Raw genomic sequence first — 18,969 nt, 5'->3', positions numbered from 1 at the left:
AATGTTACCTCTGCTTCTGGGCTGCCCAAAAGGGCCATTTTGCTACCAAATTGCACTCTCTTAGGATGTAAGTGAGTTTCCTGTGATCCTGGGGCTGCAATTTACCTGCCCGTTTTTAAACTATGTTTTGGTGATTTGTTTATATTTTATATCATTATTAAGAAAGAAACATTCCTTCTAATTATCTGAATAAATAAACCTCTGCCTGCCATAAAAGGGAAACCAATCCTTTGGGGTTGCTTTTTATAAAGCAGTTTATTTCTTCAATAGAATATCTACATTTCACATTTAACACCTTTCCTTGTTACTGTTCACAGAACAGATTTGAAAGTACGAGTCAGACAAAGGGATTGTCTTCAGGTTCTCTATAGGGAAATGACATATAGATCTGCCAAATTCTCCTTGGCAGTTACAGCCTCGGATTGTAATAAGAAAAAAAGGAGAAAGGCCTCAGCAGCCTCTTTTTATATGTGTCTCATTACAAGGATTTAAACCTATCGTATGGTAGATGCTTTTAAATCCTCTTTTTAATTCAATCCTTCTTATGTAATGTAAAGCATCCTTTTCGGGAGCGGGGGGAAGTCTCTGTAAGGGGGGAATTATTAATTCCTCAAGTTAAAACCTTTATTATGAAAGACTTCATATTTCAAATGTTAATCCTTCAAGAGTTTCGAGCAATAAATAGCATGTGGGGATTTTGTTTGCCACGTCCTCCAAAAAGACTATTAATAATATAAAAGTAAATCTGACAATTTGCATTTTTCCTGTCTCTGAAGGTTGAAGTATTATAAAATGACCTTCATTTTAAATTATGCACTCAGATTCTAAATTGGACCCTTTTTAGAAATTCTCAAATGGAATTAGTCAACAATGAGTCATTTAGTCTTAACAAGCTTGGAAAATAGTAGTTAAATCATTTCTTCCTAACAAAGTATTGCAGTGTAATATATGGTGTCATCATAGTCCTATATCTCATTAGAGGAATGCTATCTATTATTGGAATATCCTTTTATTTAAAAATGTTTGCTTCCTATGTGTTACTTGCTGAGGGAGTTCTGATAATTTAGAGGACAATGACAGAGTCAGACAGCTATTCCCTATTTCTTTTTCTTAATTGTTTAGGTTCAAATTCCTTGACCCTCAGTGCAAAAAAGAGCTGCAGAGGGGAACTATGAAAGGGATTGATGCGCTAGATTTTTTTGTTAAATGATGTAAGGAATATCATACTGCTCGGGTATTGCCATGCTTCTCCATGTAAAGCAATGAATTGGATCAAAGAAGTCACAAAAGCAGTTCAAAATAATAACTAGATGCATTTTTGGTGGCAGCAACCATTCTAGAGTTAATCTAGAGAATAAGAAAATTGGAGTCCACCTAATTCCATTCTTAATTTTATGTTCCCAAATACATTTATAAATATCAATACTGCTTGACTGGCTTGCTTGATTTTCAGTTCAGAGGTTAACATGTTCTGGATGGTATAATTTCTGCCCTTTGATTATCTAAACTGAGGGGTCTTTTTCATCTTTACCAGCTCTGCATATTTTCCAGTATTCCAAATATAGCTATAGCATGGAGTTCCTACAGATACCTATTTGGTAGCTTCTTTGGTATTTGAATAATTTTAAATACTTTGGAATTCATATTCCATCTAAAACCTTCTTTATAGAATAACCATTTTAGAAATGTTTTCTAATAAAGATATAAATAGATGGTTAAAAATTGAAATATATGCATGTTATAAGTGAGTAGAATGGAAATGTTACTGATTTAGTCACATGACCATATCAAAATTATAAAACAGATAAAAATGTACAAGAAAATACAAAGAAAGCAAAAGGACATATTCATAAATTGTCACCCCTTCAATTAGCCCAAGCTGATTTAATGCTCTGTCCTCTTTGAACTAGCCTTTGATTTACAGTAAGTCTTCCTGGTGACATGAGGTTTGAACCTTATAAAAAAGTAAGACAGTGTTATAAATGCTGTAAACATGAATAACTGTTAAGAATATCAATGTTTTAGAACAAGTCACTGTCAATGAAGTTTTTACATTGTTTAAGCCATGACAAAAGGAAACTGGATTCTCTAAAACTGCAGAAAGAATTTTCAATTAAAACGTATTTTGATTTACAATTTGATCCAGACACATTAGTAGCATCTAAAACTCCTAGATTATAGTCAGTGTTAAATTGTGTTCTGAATAATTCTAAATCTACAACTTTTTAAATATCCAATTATACATTATATTGTCAGGGTGGATATCAATTATTTGCAATAACTTTTGAATAAAAAAGGGTTATCCCATATTAGCAAATCAATGGTTAAGCTCTTAAAGAAGATTAAATATGTATCTTAAACACTCAAAATGTGACTAATAACATTTTTTCATGTTTTTGCACTATCTTAGATAATATTTTAATAGAGTTATCAACTTTATTATTCTGGAACTATAAAGTAAGAAAGGAGGCATTTTGACATATGATATGAAATTGCCCCGCTAGTCTTCCATTTTTATTTTAACACATGCAAGTTAGTAATTAGGTTTAACAAAAGGTAATTCAGTTTGAATGTAATTTTGTATCTTAGGCAAAATTTTTGGAAATTTCTGTGCACGTTAAAAAAAATAGGTCCTATTGTTCACAGGTTATACTAAAAAAGCTTACTTTTTTACAGTGGAAAACTTGTGCTGCCTTATAATTTCATGAAATTGCAGGTTATCCAGATATTTCATTTCTTATTTCGATTTTTTTTTCCAGCTCCCCTGACCTTCCTGTTAGAAAATAGTCCAGTCAATTTTATGTTTCATATTCTTAATTCTGAAACCGAATAAATGTATATTGAATTCCTCACATTGGACTATAATGTGAGCAATTGAGAGAGAAATTTTTGAAAATTGGTTTGCATCAGTCCGCTTCTTTTGAAATCTGACATTAATCCTCTCAGTCTTAGCACTTTATACTCTGAAATGATTATATCCCTCAATTTGTCTCCATTCAATTTCTCTTATATTCTTTATTACTAAGCACACTTGTACAAAGCATTTGGGTGTCTGTGCTACCCAAATATGTGTGAATATCATTTTGTAGACCTGCAGAATAATAATCAATGGATTTTGATGTCTTTCCCATTTTAAATTCCATGTGCCTAATGAAAAATATTAAGTTCTGATGTTTGCAGCATTTTTCATTTTGTGGGAAGGATTTGTATGATGTCCTTTGTTCTTGAAATCATTCTCTTTATCTACCTGTATCCCTTGATGGTATATTCAGATTAAAAGCCGAGTATTTCAGCCAGAATGACCATGATCTTAAAATCATGAGGTGTAAGAAGAAAAACCCACATTTTCCATTTCTTATTTGCATATTACATGCTTTTGTTATGCTTGTATTATTGATGCCAAACATAGTTTCATTATTATCGTAGCCCTGGCTAATTTCTACTTCTGAGGAAAAGTGAAAAAAGGCATGCAGTCTGGAAAAATATGTTTTATCTTTTTTCCTTTAAAGATCTGAGTAAAGCAAAGGAAGCTGATTGTGCAGGATTTATTGCTAGTGAAGCAGACGCTGCTGGCATTAGGCCTGACCAAACAATCAGCAGATTTATTACACTTCTATATTCCCTTCTTCTATTTTTCATTAATTTCTTACTAGTTGGTAATTCAGTTTTAGTATTTAAGATGAAAGTCTCCCTTTTATTTGTTTTTAATAGCATGGTTGATATTATTACCCTATGTTAAAAAGAATGATTTGGTTTCGGCTTTGCTAGAGTTGGAGGTGAATTGTAGATTGATATCGGGCTTCTTTGTAGAAATTCTGTGGTATTGTTTAATACCAGTATATTAACATTAATATAAATTAGCCATCTTATTTATGGCTTTCCTTGACTAGGTAGCAGATGAGTACAGGTAGTCCTCAACTTAATGGCCACAAATGAGCCCAAACATTCTCCTCCATGCTGCAGCGAGAGCCCAGGATGGCTAGACTCCTTCTTATGACATCATTAAGCTGAGTCTGTACTTGTATATAAAAAGCCAGCCCCCGGGAGAATCCCCAGCTTTTACTCAGCCGCTTTAAGTCACAAGCTGTGTCTCTGAAAGAGTTAGCGTTTTATTCAGCGATTTTCTACAAAAGCTACCCTTGCTTCAATCAGCTCCCAGGGATCTGGGCAGCTGCAACTTCAGGAAAGCGGGACTCCATTCTCCTGCAACATTGGGATAAACATTTTCCCAAGCGCTGCTAGGCAAGCAGGGAAGCATCTGAGACCTTCGCCATAGCCGCAGTTTGTCCGATCGTAAAACTGATTGGCAAACTGATAACAGACCCAGCCAGCTGATCGCGTGGGAGGCGATCTCTTCCTTCTCTGGCTGATCTGATCGCTCGGGGCTTGCAGTAGCCTAAGGAGCGAAATTCACTTCTGAGAGCCATCGACGAGCAGCGGCCATCTTTGAGTGCAGTCTCTTCAGACACAAGGTGAGCGGCCATTTTAAGTAGCCTGGCAGCCATTTTCAGGACTCCAAAGACCCAATTCCACCTTCTGCCATCCTTAAGCACTTTTGAGAGCCGTTCTCTCAACGCTTGAGTCTTGCTTATTTTAAAATGGATCAGGACAGTGCTCATGCAGAGCTTTCCCCCCTAGTGGAACAGGCCCTCCAACCCACTAAAAGGAAAAGATGTAGACAATGTACTGCTCAGAGGGAAATGGCTGCAAAAATCAGAGCTAATGCTCTAGCCCCTAAGAAGACAACTCAGGCTGAATTGAAGGCAGAGAAACGCAGACATGTGGCTCTAGAGAGACAATTTAACAGGACTATTCAACAAATGAGAGGGAAACTGCAACAGGTTTCCCAGCCAGCTGAACATCAGGGTTTCCAGAGAAGTCCCCCCAGGGGAGCAAGTTGTTCATGGAGCCTTTGGACCCAACCCCCCGTCTGGTCCCCTGATGCATTTGAGGAACAACCTCAGGATTTCAGCAGGTCTGGGCCATATTTCCAGCAAACTTCTGGGCTTTATGCCCCCTCTCTTCCCTCCAGAGTTCAGGCCTCCCAGATCAGGCCGGAAGCCACCTTCACGCCCACTGCAGCTGGCCTTCGGCTCTCCGCTACCTTTGATAACAGGCCCAGGGAGATCCAAGATGTTGTTTCCTTAGCCATTAGACAGGGATTGGCTGAAGGTTTTCAGCAGATTCTTCAGCCTCTGGAAAGGGTTCAGGCCCTTCTCCCTTCTCAGTCTATGGCTTCACAATGAGATTTCCACAGACCCCAAGACCTCAGGGACCATTCTTCACAGGCAGAATGGGAGGAGAATGAAGGGGAAGAGAGTGCCTCCCCATCTTAACACAGTTGCTCTTCTCATTCAGAGCGCAAAGAAGGCGAAATCTGTGATCGCAATCTTTCAGAGGAAGAAGACTCTCGTCCAGACCAGCCCTCCTCTGCATTAGTCTTTAAACCAGCCCTCTTTAAACCCCTCCTTAGCAAGGCCCTGGGCACTGCCAAGCTGTCACCTGAAGAAGCAGCACCTGAACCACAAGGGGAACCCTCTGGGCAAGGAGACTCGCTCTTCTCCAAGCCAGTAGTACACGCGGAGGTTTTGCCTTCTCCCCTTTTGTTTCTCGACTGGTCAAGGAAAAGTGCACTTCCCCTTTGGCAGGTCCTTGTCCATCATCTTTGGACAAGTGGCTCTACAATGTTAGCACATCCCTAGCCAATGCCAATGCAGTGCCCTCAGTATACACTCCAGTTGTGGCATCATTCTCCTCTTCTGGCACTCCCACTGAGCCAGACGATGTCCTTAAACAAGAGGACAAGCGTTCCGAACAGACCCTCAAGCGCAACCACCAAGCAGCTGTGTGGGCTGTTCGGGCTTCGACTGCTGCATCATTTTTCACGAGGGCATCCCTAAGATGGCTGCACCAACTGCAGGACCAATTGCCTGCCTCTGACCTCAGGTCTCATCAGGACCTTAAGAAAATTATAGCAGTGTCGGAATTCACTGCAGGTGCCACCCTCAATTCTGCCAAATTTGCATCAAGGGCCATGGCATCTTCAGTGGTGGCAAGAAGGCTTCTGTGGCTCCGAAATTGGCAGGCAGAGTCATGCCGCAAATGGAATCTGGCCTCTGCCTCCTGCACAGGAGACACGCTTTTCGGCAAGGCTCTAGAGCCGTATCTCATCGAGACCAGAGATAAACGTAAAATTCTTTCTTCCTCGGGGAAAAACGCTGACTATCACCCAGCTCCTTATCGCCCACCTGCCTTTCAGGCAGAGTCCACCTCCCGCTTTCCTTGGCCACAGGGGGCATATTCTCAACGCCAAGACCAATGTCAAGAACCACCTGGCAGACAACAACCTTCTGCTGGTAAATGGCCCTTTCAGGGGGGGAGGGGGTTGTGGCTTCCGTCGCTCTAAATAATACCTTGTTCTCCCCACCCATCGGAGGTCGCTTAGCCTTTGCCTCCAAATGAGAGGAGTCAACAACAGATGCCTGGGTGCTCAACACTGTTAGGGCAGGGCTACAATTGGAATTTCTAACGTCACTCCCAGAAATTTTTTTGATTTGTCCTGTTTCATGGGACACTTCAAAGAGAGCCCTTATGAATTGGGCCATTCAACACCTACATGACATAAGAGTTCCCACCTTACAACGGGGATGTGGATTTTATTCTTGTCTTTTTGTTGTTCCCAAAGCCTTGAGGGCAGGGATGGCGAGCCATCCTTGACCTAAAATTTCTCAATCAATTTGTCAAATACAGGCAATTTAAAATGCAGACACTGCATTCTATTTTAGAGAGCGTTCAGGAGGGTGACCTCCTCTCTTCCATTGATCTCATGGAGGCTTACCTCCACATCCCCATCTGGCCTCATCATTGCCAGTTTCTCCATTTCTGTTACCAGAATGCCCACTTCCAGTATCGAGCCCTTCCCTTCGGCCTCTCATCAGCTCCAACGGTCCTCACAAAGATTCTAGCAGCATTTGTGGCTTCACTCCATTTCATTCCAGTGAGGATCCAATGCTACTTGGACGACATGTACTCCTCCATCCACTCAGCCCATCGGAACATACAAATTACCCTGTCTCGCCTCCAAAGCCGTGGATTTTCCATCAACACCAAGAAGAGCCATCTCTCACCCATGACCAAACTGCTACACTTGGAAGCAGTCATCGACACGACTTTGTGCCAGGTTTTCCTGTCTCCAGATCATGGAAGAAGCCTTGCAGAGATCATCATCCAGATTCAACAACAATAGACTGTTCCACTGTCGCTGCTGTCCAAACTACTGGGGAAGATGGTCTCCTGTATTGCCATCGTCCCGTGGGCACGGCTTCACTGCCGATTGCTCCAATGGTTCCTGCTCCCCTTTCAACGAGCAGGGACCAGCCACTCATCAATCAAGGTCCTGCTCTCTCAACAGGCCCGGCGGTCCCTCAATTGGTGGCTCTCCCTGTCCCTCTGGAAGGGGCTCCAATTCAAGGAACCAGACAGGCTAGTAATCACCACAGATGCCAGCATTCTGGGTTGGGGCTCCCATATGGAGGGTCAGATAGCTCAAGGGGTTTGGTCCAGATCAGACAGCACTCATCCCATAAATTGGTTAGAGCTCAGAGCTATCTCTCTGGTTCTCAAGCATTTCAGAGCCTCGGTGACCGGCTCCCATGTTCTCGTGTTGATGGACAATATGGCCTCAAAGGCACATGTCAACAGATGGGGGAATGAGATCCAAGGCACTTATGAGGGAGGCAGAATGTTTGGGGTTATGGGCAGAGAAACACCTGCTGTCGATCTCAGCAGATCACATTTCTGGAGTCGATAATTCCCAAGCCGACTGAGCAGGAGTTTAGTCGACCAGGCAGAATGGTCTATTCCTCCCTCCCTATTCAGGGATCTTTCCCTCAGATTCGGAACTCCGGAGGTGAATCTCTTCTCCACTCCTCAAAATGCCCAAGTCAACAGATTCTTCACCAGGTTTCCTTGCCAGGGAGCAGAGGGGACCAATGCTCTTCGTTGCAAATGGCCCGCGGGTCTCCTCTATGACTTTCCCCCTCTTCCCATCATTCCGACAGTCATACGGAAGCTGTTGGCGGAACGAGCGGAGCTAATTCTCCTGGCACCCTATTGGCCAAGGAGACTCTGGTTTGCGGATCTGGTCAACCTGTCTGTGGCTTCCCCTTGGAGGATCCCGGCCCATCTCATCTACCTGCCCCAAGGGGCCCTGATCCATCTGGAGCCCCTATGGTTCAAGCTGACCATGTGGCGCTTGAGCGGCAGTCGCTAAGGGAGGCTACTCTCCCAGAGGGGGTTATCCTCACCATCCAGGCGTCTCGCAAACCTACGAGGCGCCTCTATGATGCCACCTGGAGGGTTTTCTCCCAATGGTGCCTCAAGGAGGGTCTCTCTCCTTCCTCAGCCCAGTTGGCAGAGCTTCTTATATTCCTTCAGGATGGCTTGGAGAAAGGTTTAGCCCCCAATACCTTACATTGCCAGGTAGCGGCTCTCTCCTCAGTTCTTTCATGGGGTTCTCTTCCTTCCTTGTCCCATCACCCCTTGGTCAGGAGATTTTTGAAAGGGGCTTCCAACCTACACCCTCCTGTGGTGTACAGGTATCCTTCATGGAAGCTAATTCTTAAAGCCCTTGGTTCTTAATGCCCTTACAAAGCCCCCCTTTGACCCCTTAGAACAGTGTCTCTCCAATTCCTAACTCGAAAGGTAGTTTTCCTCATTTCTATCATTTCGGCCAGAAGGGTGTCAAAACTGGCTGCCCTTTCTATCAGGCAGGATCTTTGTATCTTTCATAGTGATAGGGTTGTTCTCCATCTGGACCCCTCTTTTATCCCAAAGTTTAACACTTGGTTCCACCGGTCCCAAGACATTGTGTTACCTGACTTCTGTCCCCTTCCACACCATGACTTAGAGCGCAAGTGGCATACTCTAGATGTTAGAAGGGATCTTAGAATTTACATCAAGCGCACTTCCCCTTTTAGAAAGACAGAAGCCATGTTTTGTCTCCTTTTCACCTTCTCACTTGGGGAGCAAGGCCTCTTCCCCTACTATTAGCAGGTGGGTCAGGACGTGCATCACACAAGCCTACAAAGCGGTGGCTCTTCCGGTACCCCGTGGTCTAGCGGCACGCTCTACCAGAAGTGTGGCCACTTCAACCACCTGGGCCACATAGGCATCCTTGGAAGAGATTTGCAGAGCGGCCACGTGGACATCCCCGTCTCCCTTCATCAGACACTACCATTTGGATTCCTTTGCCATGGCAACAGCGGCCTTTGGCAGATGGGTTCTTCAGCAAGTGGTTCCACTATCAGAGTGATTGGTTGGACAAGGACCCGCCTGTGGACATGCAAGCTTTGGTATGTCCCATCCTGGGCTCTTGCTGCAGCATGGAGGAGAATGGGCATTGGAAAATTTACTCTGAATGCTCTTTCTATCTATCCTGCGAGAGAGCCCAGCCCCTCCCTTGGCTCGTCCAGAGATGGTAAGGCATGTTAATGTATTGGATTGTTTGCTTTCAGAGACACTTCTTCAGTCTGTCAAGTATCTTCGCCAAAGCTGGGGATTTTCCCGGGGGCTGGCTTTTTATATACAAGTACAGACTCAGCTTAATGACATCATAAGAAGGAGTCTACCCATCCTGGGCTCTTTCACAGCATAGGTAGAAAGAGCCTTCACAGGTAAATTTACCAACGCCTGTTCTGTTGCTAAGTAAGAAATTTGTTAAGTGAGTTTTGCTCCATTTTATGATCTTTCTTGCCACAGTTGTTAAGTGAATCACTGCAGCTTGCTAAATGAATCTAGGTTCCTCATTGACTTTGTTCATCAGAAGGTCGCAGAAGGGGATCCCATGACCCCAGGACACTGCAACTGGCATAAATATGAGTCAGTTACCAAGTGGCTGAATTTTGATCACATGACCAATGGGGATGCTGTAATGGTCATAAATTTGACAAAAGCGCCTAAGTCACTTTTTTCAGGGATGATGTAACTGCAAACAGACCCTAAATGAACTGTTGTAAGTCGAGGACTACATGTTCTTTAATTTCCAGAATATGATATGATTCACTTCGTTTTCTTTTTGCACTTTTAGGGGAAATTGCATGACCCACAGCTGATGGGAATAATTCCAAGAATCGCGCATGACATCTTTGATCACATTTATTCCATGGATGAAAATCTAGAATTCCATATAAAGGTAACATCAAATAGTGATCAAACTGGGGGTGGGGAAAACCCACTGTGAATATGATATCTTCTTTCCTTGACATTTACTATCCTCCATAGGTATACATTTTTGTTCCTCGGAGAACATATTTGGATTTATGATGTGTCATCACACTTGCTAAGAAAAGATTCTGCCTTCCCATCCATCCATTTTTGGGACAATGACTTTTTTGTATCTGCATGTGTCAGGTTTTCTTTAAAAAGAAAAGCAGAAGTCCATCTTCCAAGATAATTTCTTTTATTTAGGAAAGCATCAAATTGGCAAAGTCCATGGTAATTCAGGATCTGACACAACCCGGAATTACCCCAATATTAAAAGTTAGAAACAATCCCCCAAAAGTCACATTCTCCAATAGAAGTAATTCAACGTTGCTTGATGTCATAAATCACCACCTCCAGTGCCTAGGCCCGGACAGCTCGGGTTCCCACGGGAAGAATGATCACCTAGCCTAAACAACTCTCTCTATCTCCACTCCTCCCTCCTTAGGAATGTGGCAAGCCTGAAACCCTTCCTCCATGGCTGCCAAAGAGAAAATAAGAAAAATAATATATACTAAGCCTAACTAAAATGGCTACACATGTGTCACTACCGGGTTTGACAACATGTTGATACCAAAAATGGATATTGAGGGATTAATTTCCTCAGATGTAACTGCAAGAAATTTAAACCAAGTAGTGAGATTTAAAAAAAACAAACCTCAATCAGTGCAATATGTGGACATAATACCTCTAGTAACTCAGTTTTAATTGTGCTTAGGTAATCAGGCCACTGGATTTAAATTGGAGCAGCTTTTTGCATGAGCCATGGTGGGACAGTGGTTAGAATGCAGAATGCAGTATTGACGGCTAACTCTCTGCTCATGGCCAGGAGTTCGATCCTCAGGGACTCAAGGTTGACTCAGCTTTCCATCCTTATAAGTCTAAGTGTTATTTCTATTGCTAATTGTTGCTTGCACAGTTCTGACTTTAATACTTGCAAAAATCTTTTACGTTATTGGCTCCCCAGTGCTGTATAAATTCTTCTTAACAAGGATATAAAAAGCCACCTCACAGTTGAACCTATTTATGATTTTCACTAGTATAACAGAGATTTAGTTATATAAATAGTCCTTGATGGATTGGTGACTTTTAAGCTAGTCATTGACTCTAATAATGTTTTGTATACAATAGCCTTTTAAAAACTCTCTGGATGTTAAACAGAACACTGCACTGTTTTCCATAATTTCTCAAATGCAAAAAATAGAATAGAAATGTATTTCTAATTAGGCTCTCCAATTAGGTTTTCTAATCAGAAATCTTTCTGAATTTACCCTGAGGTCATATAATAAAGTTGACTTAGCTTCGTATTGCTGGGACAGCTTACATCAATGAACAGTAGCCAGTAACTGGGCAATCTGAATACACAAGAGAAGCGTCATTGAAAACTAAGATGTTTTGGCTGTGAAACAAATGTTTATGCAATGTATGCTTTTCTGGATCAAATGTCACTGTTGAAACATTGCTCTATAAATGAAAATAAATGAATAAGACCTTGTTCAGACACATAGATATCTTTACATAATAAAAAAAAATGAGAAAGGCAAAAATCTATTTTCAAATAAGTTGTTTGTGACACCCATTCACACACACCCCCACACACACTATTATGTCAAAAATTAAACATTCCTTCCAGTCTGTTTTTTGTGGTTTGATTTCTATTGCCTAAGCATCTTGCCTTCAGAAGTTGTGGGGACTTCATCATTGGAAGCTTTCAAGAAGAGACTGGACTACCATCTCTTAGAAATGGTGTAATGTCTCCTGCGTGGATGGAGGGTTGGACTAGATGACCTACAAGGTCCTTTCCAACTCTGTTAATCTGTTAATTTTCTGTTAATGTATTTCTTAAAATACCCATAAATCATACTTTTAAAAATGATTCTATGGTGTGAATGCTCTTAGAAGAGCTATGGGGTTTCCATATTGATATCAATACTTGAATACTAAATCAGTGTTTTATCCATATATTTGTCAAAAATTGGAGTATTACATATGTAGAAAATCTTATGCTATTCAAATAGTTTCATGCTGGAAGAAAGGGATGGGAGTTTTTAGACAAAATGATTACATTAGCTTGCTAGTTATGAATTTCTTGATGGCAATACATCACTGGCAAAAACCCAAAGTGAAGTAAAAGTGATGATAGTAGACTTATAAGCAAACTTAAAAATGCAAGTACTTTGGAGAAATTCCACGTTAGACTAGGAATCAATTCATGCTTGTTAATAATTTAAACAGAAAATGTTTTTAAAGAATGCAATGAGATTGCTTCCCAGTCTTATGCCAACAGTTTTTTTTCTTGATCTGATAAAATGTATGAGCATTTGACTCATTCCATTTTGTTTTATAAATAAAAGCAACTGAGCCAAACACTCAAAGTACAATTATGTGCATGTTTACTTATGAGTAAGCTTCACTAAACACAATAAATTTATTTTGAATAAACCATGGAGTAATGAGTGATATTCTTATATAATTCCTCCTTCACTCTGCAAAATCTTTCTGTTTGCTTTGTACTGGTTGCAAATTATATTTTCTAAGTTGGAAAGAAGATTTTAAATTACAGTTGTAATCTTTAGCTGGCATTCTCAATGCAATCTCACCATTTTTGTTTGGATTGCTTTTGGAAGATTGACTATTTTTATTTGCTGGGGGATTAATTTTTAGTATGTTGGGTTGTTTTATTGAGTTTGGAAGATCTCTTAAAGATTTCTTCCAAAGTATTTATTATGGACGTAGGCCTTCTTTGAAATATAAAAATAATGCTTTATTTCCAATTTGGGGGTATGTTTCCCCCTCTTTTTTTGCACTTTCATTTTTGCAGATCTTTATATATTGAAGTATTGAATTATACTTATTCTCATTTGGTAGTATTCTAAATGTTATTGTTGTGGGACACTGTGCTTTTTCTCATGGTTGATCCTCCTCTTACCAGAATGGGATCACTTGCCATGTTCAAGTCACTGTGGCCAGCTTGCCTTGGCCAACTTGCCATTGGACAATTTGCCATGGAACAACTCACCTCAATACAATTCAACAGTTTTATTTAATTATTTAAAATAATTTTAAAAATATTTTAATATTTGTCATTCACATTTCATTTTGCCCTTCCTTTTGCATCCTTTCTTTAATGATTCTATTTCACAATTTCTTCAATATTATGTAACTTTTGTCTCGCAGCAAATCGGCTGTGGTGAATTGTCCCATAGTGGGTTGGCTGTGGTGAGTTGTCCTAGAGCCCCTCTTAGCCTTTAACTGCATCTTCTTAAAATCCTTTCATCGGATAAGCAAAGCAGTCTACAATAATTCTCTCTTGATCCCAAATGTTCTTACAGCTCAAAATTAACAGGCGCTGTGGCTCAAGTCTTCCATTTTGATTATTCCTAATTCCATTTACATTGGGGAACTTGTTGAATGATGTGAAACATGTTGTACATGTTTAAAAACACCCTTTGTATTGCTGTGTCTTTTTATGCTGTAGCCCTAGAGCAGAAAGAACTATTTAATACGGTAAAGTCCAGATGGATATTGATCGGTCTTAGGACAATGGACATTTTCTTCTGGTGGAACATCCTGTACCTTTTGACACATGCATAATGTAAAGGAATGTAGGGATGTGATCTTTTCCCAAGCGCATTAAAAAAAAGTACTTGTGCAGTCAGACTTTGCTCTAATTGCCACCTATTATATATGCAATATAGCTCCAAATTATCTTCATAGACTAGACATGTCCTTGCTTGCTCACTGACAGGGAAAAGTCTGAGGTCTTATTATGCCTTTTCCCCCCTCTCCCTTGTAGTGAGACACTGAATTTTAGAAAAGGAATATATACTTAATGATGCATATTGTTGAGTGCTGCCCAGAGCTGCTTTTGGTGAGATGGACAGTTATAAAAATTGCATAGATAAATAAATAAAATGTATGGTTTGAACTCTTACCAAGTCAATTCCATTAAGATCAATAATTTCACCAGCTACTCCTTTCTGAAGTTTTAATTTTATCTCATAATTCTTTTCCGCTACCTACACACTGTTGAAGCTATTATTTTAAAAGGAGAGCAAAGCTTTGGCAAAACTACAAATGATTTATTAAATTCTTTATGTAGCCAACTAAGATAATGTGTTCATTTGTTTTAAAAAAAAACATTTCAATTCTACCCTTAATCAAATTCAGATCAAAAACTAATGAATATATCCAATCTTAGTTGGAACATATGCAAAAAATATATTATGATATAAATCTGCTGTTTGTGAATAGATCTTTCACAAAGGAACCAGTGAAGGGGTATTGATAGTGGTCATATGTGAAATTCAATCCTTCTCTTGCCTTTACAGTCCCATTTTATTTTATTTATTTTAAAAAATTATATAGCCACCAGTCTTTTAACTAGCTCTGGGTGACACCCAGACAAAGTTCCACTGATTATATTGGCTCTTGGGGTGGAGGAATAATTCCATTCTTTCAGCTTTTTATAGATTTGGAAACTTATGATGGGTAATGTCCAAATTAGCTTGTCCCCAGCATGCTCCCACTCAATCCTTATAGCATGGTCACAGTAAACATATTCACCATTCATTTTAGTTTGATGGCTATACATCAGCAAACCCCAAAACAGCTAACTGGTAAAAATAGGTAAATAGGCAGGCAAAAACAGATGCTTTATACTAACTATAATTATAGCTGCTGTAGCTTTGTCCAAAGGCTACCAAACTTTCCAGAGCTACTAGAAACAGTTCTGTGATTAATCAGCATGGATAGTGTCTTTTAGTTGTTACAGCCTTAATCTTTTAATGTCCATAATAGCAGAAGAAAAGAGATGGAAAGTAGGACATAAGGTGATGCCTCTTTTATTCTGGCCCATTAAAGAAACATTTTGGTCTATGGAGATGGCAAATCCTAATGCCCAAATGTCCCAAAGGAAGCTGAAAAAGCTTCTTGGATGAGAAGCAAAACATCTTCAGAATAAAAACAGAAAATCCAGTTGCCTCTTGAAAAAGCACCTTTGGGACAGGCATGACCTGGATGACTTAGAATCTCCATAGACACTAATGCCCAGAAGCAATAAGTACAAATATTTCCTCAGTGTTTTCTCTTAGTTTGAGTGAAACTGCTGAGTAAACATGTCCCCTATGTTTTCAAAGAACTTTAAGAATCTATTTGATAGTTTTTCTCTTTCTTTTTCAAATGTATGTGTAATATTGGTGTGCTTTCATAATTAGGTTTCCTACTTTGAGATTTACTTGGACAAAATAAGGGACTTACTGGATGGTAAGTAAAGCAGGATTTTATTATTTTTAATGCATCCATTAAGTTGTCTGTGATAGTTTATTTTGTTTTGTTTTCTAAAATCAGTACTTACCCCTGTATTAAATCTTAACCCTTATATATTCACCCAAAAGTTGCCATTTCTCCCATACTGAACATTTTATGGATTATTTTAATCACTGAAGTCCGGAGACCTCCCTTTTAAAATGGTCTGTAAGAATCCAGAAAATGGGTTCCTTCATTGGGGCCATCAGAATCTATTACTGAAAAAGAAAGAATTCTTATAAAGAAAGAACTAGAGATGGATAACATTTGTATCTAGAATTAATATCCAATTCTTAATGTTATAATTAATACAAAATTACCTGTAGGATATATTCATATCCTCAACCAACCAACATCCCATGAGCTTCCTTGTACATTGATTCCTTAAACAAAAGGCAGATAACAAGTCCTCATCCTTCTCCATAATTCTTCTATAAGCATTTTATCATACTGTTTCAAATCAATAATTGTACAATGACTCCCCCCCTCCATACATACATATCTCATTGACTTGGCTAAAAAACAACAATCTGTGTTAGAGATCTGTAGATATCCCAAGTTTTGCTCATTGATACCTCTTGAACCTCTCATTAGGAATTCTGTGCTAGGTGCATGGAATCTAATTCTCCAAAGATTCTATCTTCTCCCTTTAATGTTAAGGAGAAATAACATTCTTTCTATTGTCAAATGCAGTTGTTTCTTTCCATGTCTTTCTGGTTCTTTTCCAGGAGTCATTCTCAAGGATATTTTTCTCATCCATAGTGTTTGTCATTCTGGCATTCGCCCAGTCATCCTTTTCATGCTTCCCTTTAAGTGTATTTCCACAGACTTTTGCAATACTCTGTAATGTAATTAATTCTATTCTACTTGAAGCAGTTTCCATATCCCCTCTTTTTCTGAACTCTTTCTGTTCCTGCTGTCACTCTACTTTTGTTCCCTTTTCTGTCGACTTGCCCTAAGATCATTCACAGTGCTAACAAAAATAGTCTGTCTCAAATTCAGAATTTGTGATTAATTTGTAGTTTCTCTAATTATTTCAGTCATTCATCATAATCAACAAAAATGATATCTGTATCTAAAATATGGCTGTTTGTCTCTATCTATCTATCTATCTATCTATCTATCTATCTATCTATCTATCTATCTATCTATCTATCTATCTACCTACCTACCTACCTAATCTAACATGTTTTTATTCTTCATATACGTATAAATAGATTTATGTTTAAATCATGTATTTGAAAGAGATAAGCCATTTTTAGTTACCAGTAATCACAATCTCCAAATGGTCCAATAATGTGCTGTCTTATCTCATTCTCACCGATCCATTCATGTCATCTAGCAGAATAACTTTTTCCTATTGATCATTTTTATTCAGAGTATAGTAGTGTTTTCCTACGCATTCATATTTGGTTCTTCCGTTATAATTTCCTGAAGTATTACATGCATTTATTTACTTACTTTTTTATTTATATCTTGCTGTAATTTATGAATCTTGGCAGCTTCCATAGAATATAATAAAGCCCCCCCCACCCCCCAAATCTATGGTTTGACAGGAAATACCTTAAAACACAGAAAAATAGTGCTTAGCACCGTGTTGCCTGCCAGAAATTTGTGAAATTCCCCTAGTGCCATTTCAAAACCAATTTTGGATCCATGAGAACAAATAAAAACACAACAGATAATTAAAAAAGTAAAAGCCACACATGATTGGGAGACCCATCTGGATAAACCCCCTGGCGATGGGAAAATATCTCAGTCCATAGATTTCTACTGGCATCCACAGTGGTTGTCAACGATTCTTACGTTCTATCACATATTTGAGCCTTTTAGCCTTTTCATTCATAATTAAACTTACATCTTTGCTTCTGTGTTTTATCAAATCCATATCACAAGATCAGATTAGTTTTATACAAAGCTATTATGTCCTCCCACTTTCTCTTAATTCTACAAATTTATATCTGTGATTCATTTCCTTGAATACAATTTTATTAGAGGCTCCTTTTAACAAGCATTCGTGCATATATTTACTTTCTTTCTTCCATACGTTTTTGCAGATTGAGTAGTTTACAATGCACCAGATAGTCCAAATATCAGAGGAATTATCTGTTCCAATGGAGGGAGATGATCAATGATCAAGCTTGACTATAGAGTCCCTTATTAGAAGAGCCCCTCCAAATTGCAATCTTCCATATGTGCTATTTGTCCCCCAATAGTTCAATAGATATTGACCTCTTCCACCTTGTATGACTTTTGTCAATTGAGATTTTCACATAACAGTTTTTTGTAAGATAGAGAATATGTGGACAAAGTTACCAACCTCAATGAAATCCTTATTATGTATCATATTCCTATTTAACAATAAATATTCCTATTTAACAAATAGTCCATTTTGGGCTACTATGTTGGAAAGGTTCAGCTAGATTCCAGTTTTGCAGTTTTTTCCAGTGGAAACTAGGATCTTTAAACTTTTCTTTTCTATATATTTCTACTTTATTATTGAGAATGATCTCCATAATTGTTTTGCTTTAAATAGATTACTTTAAGAAGCATTTTATAGCTTTATATAATTATCATCCAGGAGTTGTAGCAGCCATTTAAAAGGAATGAAATGGCATAGTTGAAAAAAATCTTTAAATCCCAGTTCTTTGTTCAACATATGAATAGCAAAATGCTGTGTTTCTCTGTTACTTTCAATTTCCAGTTTTGCATTTCGTTTTATAGATTAAAAAAAAAGATTGTTTTCCAGGACATCCATTTGGAAAAGCTTGACTTAACTAATCGGGTAAAGTTTGACTTAACTAATCGGGTAAAGCCCATTTGGTTTGAAATATGTAAATCCTAGATGAAGACTCTATCACAGATTTTTTTTATGTGGAACATAAAAAACTTCTTATAATTCAAACAGCTGTTTGAATTATAATTAATTCAGACTTTCTTCCCAGTCTTTCAATCTATATACATCATTAATTGATGGTCCTTTATGTTTCTTACAGTTTCAAAAACGAATCTTGCAGTGCATGAAGACAAGAACAGAGTCCCATATGTCAAGGTAAAAGCACTTGTACCTATAATGGTAAAGAAAAAACATTTTAATTATTTAATTCAAATGCTCTTTGAATTCGTTTGTGATCACATTTACTTTCTGTTTAAAATATGTATGTCACCCTTCTACAAATACAAGCAAGGTCATTTAACACTAAGAACTCAAGGTAGTCACTGAAAACAAATTGTAAAAATATGCTCAAGGTCAAATAGATTAAGAGATCCCGAATAATAGAAGCCAAAGCCATAAAATGAATAATTCCATGATAAAATTGCCAAAGCAGAAGTCACAGTATTATACAAAATAGTGTAAATAAAAAAGCATACTAATTAAGTTTAGGGATGTCTATCTCTTAA

At 38.8% G+C, this 18,969-nt stretch overlaps 1 protein-coding gene across 1 annotated transcript in view; it reads left to right on the top strand.

Annotated features, from left to right (window-relative positions):
* KIF5C (kinesin family member 5C) overlaps positions 1 to 18,969 on the top strand; it is a 91,294-nt gene that overhangs the window by 23,088 nt on the left and 49,237 nt on the right. Inside the window, exons 4-6 of the mRNA XM_026696744.2 lie at positions 10,088 to 10,192; positions 15,477 to 15,525; positions 18,564 to 18,619. Coding sequence (XP_026552529.1) covers positions 10,088 to 10,192; positions 15,477 to 15,525; positions 18,564 to 18,619 — 210 coding nt within the window. The remainder of the gene's footprint in view (positions 1 to 10,087; positions 10,193 to 15,476; positions 15,526 to 18,563; positions 18,620 to 18,969) is intronic.

This window comes from Pseudonaja textilis, chromosome 1 (genome assembly GCF_049901715.1).
Source record: "Pseudonaja textilis isolate UNSWEBS1 chromosome 1, rPseTex1.2, whole genome shotgun sequence".
NCBI lineage: Eukaryota > Metazoa > Chordata > Lepidosauria > Squamata > Elapidae > Pseudonaja > Pseudonaja textilis.
This window is presented reverse-complemented; position numbering and strand designations above follow the sequence as displayed.